At 43.6% G+C, this 5,815-nt stretch overlaps 1 protein-coding gene across 1 annotated transcript in view; it reads left to right on the top strand.

Moving 5' to 3' along the window:
• The window catches only part of RNF213 (ring finger protein 213), a 110,490-nt gene that overhangs the window by 41,578 nt on the left and 63,097 nt on the right, over positions 1 to 5,815 (top strand). Inside the window, exons 16-17 of the mRNA XM_007462341.1 lie at positions 5 to 168; positions 4,823 to 4,912. Coding sequence (XP_007462403.1) covers positions 5 to 168; positions 4,823 to 4,912 — 254 coding nt within the window. The remainder of the gene's footprint in view (positions 1 to 4; positions 169 to 4,822; positions 4,913 to 5,815) is intronic.

The following is a 5,815-nucleotide window of genomic DNA, read 5'->3' as shown; positions in this document are numbered from 1 at the left end:
TCAGCAGGAGGGCAGGGAAATGAAACTGAAAAGAAGAATTCAGTAAAAACAGTCTTCCAGGGGACTCTCACCGCTACAAGATCTTGGCTTCAGAGAATTTTTCAAAAGGGCGTGTTCCTGCCTCAGTATACGTTTTCTGTCACCTTCACTTACAGCGAGGAGATTAAGGTAGGCCCTGCCGAGTGCAGGGAACCCAGTGGGTCTTGTCTGCAGAATGGGCAGCTGCTCCCCTAACAGGACCCAAGGGCATGGGCACCCTGGTGGGTGGGCCACGGTCCCCACACCGATGGTGAGGCTGCTGAACGGTGAGGACAGACCTTGTTGGGCTGGTGGGGAGGGGCATTCGAGTCTGATCCAGTGCTGAGGTTTGAGTCGGGTTTATGATGTTGAAAGTAGAAGAATAAGATGGAAGCAAGAGCTACTTGAAAGGGAAACTGGGCAGAGTGGCATCTGAATGTGAGGAAACTGGAAATCAGTCTCAAAAGGTTGGGAGGCAGGGAGGCCTTCCAGAAATTGAGGTGTGGACAGAATCTTGTGCCACTGAGGAGGAGGAGGGAGGGCCTAAAGACTGTTGGCTCCAGGACAAAGTTCTAGAAAATGATATAAACAAACCAACCAAATGGCCCTCTGACGTCATCAAACCAGACTTCAATAGGCTGTTGCCTTCCAGGGATACTTTAATGGAGTCATTATAAAATCACATAGCTGAGACTGTGCATGAACAGAGACAAATGACTCTCACTCCATCTCAGACTTCTTCAGACTTATTACCTATCTACACAGAGGGGAGAAGATCATTAATCCAAATACCCAGAGCCCAGAACTCTGACCACTCACCCTCACCGGGACAGAGTCTAAGGTCAAAACAAGGAAAACATACATACATCTTGAACTTGGTTTAGAAGTTTTGTTGTTGGCAGTGGAATGGGCGTAGCAAGTCTGGAGCTATGTTTTGTGTACTCTAAGGCTGAGCAGATGGACACAGGGTTGCTGCTGTTGGAAGCCCAGGTTCTTTCTTACTGGAGGAGGGACGTGTGGACCAGGGGAGAGAGGAGGAGGTCTGTGGTTTGGAAGGAGCTAGAGGTATAGTGTGAACTCATGATTTAAAAAGCAACAACAGGTAAAAGACCTGTACTAATAAAACTATAAGATACTGATGAAAGAAATCAAAAATGACACACACAGATGGAGAAATATACCACGTTTTTGGATTGGAAGAATCAATATTGTGAAAATGACTATACTACCCAAAGCAGTCTACAGATTCAGTGCAATCCCTATCAAATTACCAATGGCATTTTTTACAGAACTAGAACAAAAAAATCTTAAAATTTGTATGGAGACACAAAAGACCCCAAATAGCCAAAGCAGTCTTGAGGGAAAAAAATGGAGCTGGAGGAATCAGACTCCCTGACTTAAGACCATACTACAAAGCTACAGTAATCAAGACAATATGGTACTGGCACAAAAACAGAAATACAGATAAATGGAATAGGATAGAAAGCCCAGAGATAAACCCATGCAACTATGGTCAACTAATCCATGACACAGGATGCAAGGATATATAATGGAGAAAAGACAGTCTCTTCAATAAGTGGTGCTGGGAAAACTGGACAGCTACATGTAAAAGAATGAAATTAGAACACTCCCTAACACCATACACAAAAATAAACTCAAAATGGATTCGAGACCTAAATGTAAGACTGGACACTATAAAACTCTTAGAGGAAAACATAGGAAAAACACTCTTTGTCATAAATCACAGCAAGATCTTTTTTGACCCACCTCCTAGAGTAATGGAAATAAAAACAAAAATAAACAAATAGGACCTAATGAAACTTAAAAGCTTTTGCACAGGAAAGGAAACTATAAAGATGAAAAGACAACCCTCAGAATGGGAGAAAATATTTGCAAACGAATCAACGGACAAAGGATTAATCTCCAAGATACATAAACAGTTCATGTAGCTCAATATTAAAAAAACAAACAACCCAATCAAAAAATGGACAGAAGACCTAAATAGACGTTTCTCCAAAGAAGACGTACAGATGGCCAAGAAGCACATGAAAAGCTGCTCAACGTCACTAATTATTAGAGAAATGCAAATCAAAACAACAATGAGTATCACCTCACACTGGTTAGAATGGGCATCATCAGAAAATCTACAAACAACAAATGCTGGAGAGGGTGTGGAGAAAAGGGAACCCTCTTGCACTGTTGGTGGGAATGTAAGTTGATACAACCACTATGGAGAACAGTATGGATGTTCCTTAAAAAACTAAAAATAGAATTACCATATGCCCCAGCAATCCCACTACTGGGCATATACCCAGAGAAAACCATAATTCAAAAAGACACATGCATCCCAGTGTTCATTGCAGCACTAGTTACAATAGCCAGGTCATGGAAGCAACCTAAATGCCCATTGACAGACAAATGGATAAAGAAGATGTGGTACATATATATACAATGGAATATTACTCTGCCATAAAAAGGAACGAAATTGGGTCGTTTGTAAAGACATGGATGGACATAGAGGCTGTCATACAGAGTGAAGTAAGTCAGAAAGAGAAAAACAAATACCGTATATTAACACATATATGTGGAATCTAGAAAAATGGTACAGATGAACTGGTTTGCAAGGCAGAAGTAGACACAGATGTAGAGAACAAACGTATGGACACCAAGAGGGGAAAGTGGTGGTGGGATGGTGGTGGTGGTGGGATGAATTGGGAGATTGGTATTGAGATATATACACTAATATGTATAAAATAGATAACGAATAAGAACTCGCTGTGTAATAAATAAATAAATAGCAACAATGGGGGCTTCCCTGGTGGCACAGTGGTTGAGAGTCCGCCTGCCAATGCAGGGGACACGGGTTCGAGCCCTGGTCCAGGAAGATCCCACATCCGCGAAGCAGCTGAGCCCCTGCACCACAACTACTGAGCCTGCACTCTAGAGCCCGCGAGCCACACTACTGAAGCCCACGTGTCTAGAGCCCATGCTCCGCAACAAGAGAAGTCACCACAATGAGAAGCTGTGCACCACAACAAAGTGTAGCTCCCGCTCGCCCCAACTAGAGAAAGCCCATACACTGCAACGAAGACCCAATGCAGCCAAAAATAAATAAATGAATACTTTAAAAATTAAAAAAATAAAAAGCAACAACAGTTCCTGACTCCATCCACTGAAAGGGCCTAGAGATTGTGACACCGAGATCCGTGAGCACACCCAGAGCCCTAGTCATGGCTTCTAAATGTCATTTCCCCTAAAAACAAACCAAAACCAAAACCAAAGCCCCCAAAACCTATGCTTCTGGAAGGAACAGCAGGTTCTGGAGGTGGGGCTGAAGAAGTGAAAGGCCAGCCTGAAACACCTTGTATTGCCAGAAGGTAGCAGCGCTTGAAGTCGAGTGGTGGCATGTCACAAGGAGACAGGACTAGATCCAAGGTGATATCCTAGGTTAGATCCTGGATGGTAAAAGGATGTTCATGGGAAAAAAGTGGTGAAATCCAAATAAAGCCAGTGGTTTTGTTCGCGGTAATCTAGCAATGCTAATTGCTTAGCTTTGACAACTGTACTAAGGCTACGTAACGTGTTAGCACTCGGGGAAATTGGGCTGGGAGTATCTGGAACTCTCCATACTATCTCTGCAGTATTTCTGTACATCTAAAATTATTACATTTTTTAAAAAAGGAGACAGAAGCTAGCTTGCAGGGGTTCCCACTAGCCAAATCTGAGGCAATTTGAGTATCACAATGAGTAATGACCAGAAGAGGATTATCATATTAGAGATTATCGTATTAGGTGGAGTAAATCAGACAGAGAAAGACAAATACCACATGCTATCACTTACATGTGGGATCTAAAATACAACGCAAATGAACTTATTTACTAAACAGAGACAGACTCACAGATGTAGAGAACAGACTTGTGGTTACCAAAAGGGAAAGGGGGTCTGGGAGGGATAAATTAGGAGTTTGGGATTAACAGATACAAACTACTATATATAAAATAGGTAAACAACAAGGCCCAACTGTATAGCACAGGGAACTATATTCAATATCCTGTAGTAAACCATAATGGAAAAGAAAAAAACGTTGTCATCATCATAACAGAAAGGAAGACAGAAAAGGCCAGAGAACTCTTTTAGAAAAGAGACATGGTAACTAAATGCAGTGTGTGTCCGTCAGTTGGATCCATGACCCAAACAGTCAGGAAGGACACCTGTGGACAGTGAGAGAAATGTGGACATGGACCCTTCCTCGAGAAAGGTCACACCCACGTGAACTGGCCTCAGAGTGGCACCTGTACTACCATGTGTAGCAGAAGGGACACGGTGTTGGGGATGCCTGCCCAGGACTTACAGGCCAAGGGGCATGACGTCTGCAACTTCCTTCCAATGGTTCAGCCGAATTCTAGAGAGACTAAAGGGAGCACAAAAGGGAAAGAGATAAAGCAGTCGCTTTAAACGCTGGGGAGTCTAGCTGAAGGTATATGAGTGTCCTTGTGCTGTCATTGCAACTTTCTGTTAAGTTTGAAATTTTTTGAAATAAAACAATGGAGGGAAATCCTTTCAGGTTAAAAACCAGTTACACAGTGGAAGAGACTGTAGAGATGACCTGTCCCAGTCAGGACTCTTCGTTTTATAAGGCTAAGGTGGGTTGCCCTGACACACCAGTGACACAGCAGACCATTGACAAAGATGAGTCAGAACCCAGGTGTCTTTGAAGCGCTCTGCATAATCATCTTCCTTCATAGAATTCTACTGTGGCATCTAGGTGTCTTAGTGGCTGTCCCTTACATGTGGGTTTTGCAGATCTGGAGGCGACTGGTGGAAATAAACTTCTCTGCAGAGCATGGCTGGAAGGAATCCTTGCTGGGGGACATGGAAGGGAGGCTCAAACAGGTACTGAAAGTCGGGGGATGTTCTTTTTGGAAGTCGGTAAAACCAGACTGTGAGAAGCAACCAAGAGACGTGATGACTGCATTTGAATGGACAGGGCGTGGGGTTCATATGACTCTGTGTTTCTGATTCAGCCTTAATAGTTTGACCGCAGATGGCATTCCAGAGAAGAATAAGGGCACAAGGTCTGGGCACCAGGGGAACCCTCAGCATGCATGGGGTTCTAATAGGCACTAACCCTATATGCTGTGGCTCTAAGTGGCGTGTTGGTGACAAGAGCCTTATTAAACCCAGTGACAAGTGGGGACAACACAAAAGTGCTCCCCATTTTTAATTAAGACCTGTGACCCTAGAAAATTCGGGTTTTAAAAAACGTGATATGAGGGCTTTCTACGTAACTGTTAAATGGATCTTTTTTAGGAAAAGAGAAGCAAAGAAGAAACCTTTTTAAATTAATTAATTTTAAAAATTTATATTTTTGTTATACATTTATTTTATTTATTTTTGGCTGTGTTGGGTCTTCACTGCTGTGCGGGCCTTCTCTAGTTGTGGCGAGCGGGGACTACTCTTCGTTTTGATGTGCGAGCTTCTTATTGCGGTGGCTTCTCTTGTTGCGGAGCACAGCCTCTAGGCGCGCGGGCTTCAGTAGTTGAGGCACGCAGGCTCGGTAGATGTGGCGCGCAGGCTCACTAGATGTGGCTCGCAAGATCTAGAGTGCAGGCTCAGTAGTTGTGGTGCACGGGCTCAGTTGCTCCGCGGCATGTGGGAATATTCCTGGACCAGAGCTTGAATCCACATCCCCCGTACTGGCAGGAGGATTGCCAGCCACTGCGCCACCAGGGAAGTCCTTTTTTTTTTTTTTTTTTTTTTTTTTTTTATATTCTTGTTTTGAGACGCCGTGGCGGG

Source organism: Lipotes vexillifer, unplaced genomic scaffold (genome assembly GCF_000442215.2).
Source record: "Lipotes vexillifer unplaced genomic scaffold, Lipotes_vexillifer_v1.1 scaffold1691, whole genome shotgun sequence".
Lineage (NCBI taxonomy): Eukaryota > Metazoa > Chordata > Mammalia > Artiodactyla > Lipotidae > Lipotes > Lipotes vexillifer.
This window is presented reverse-complemented; position numbering and strand designations above follow the sequence as displayed.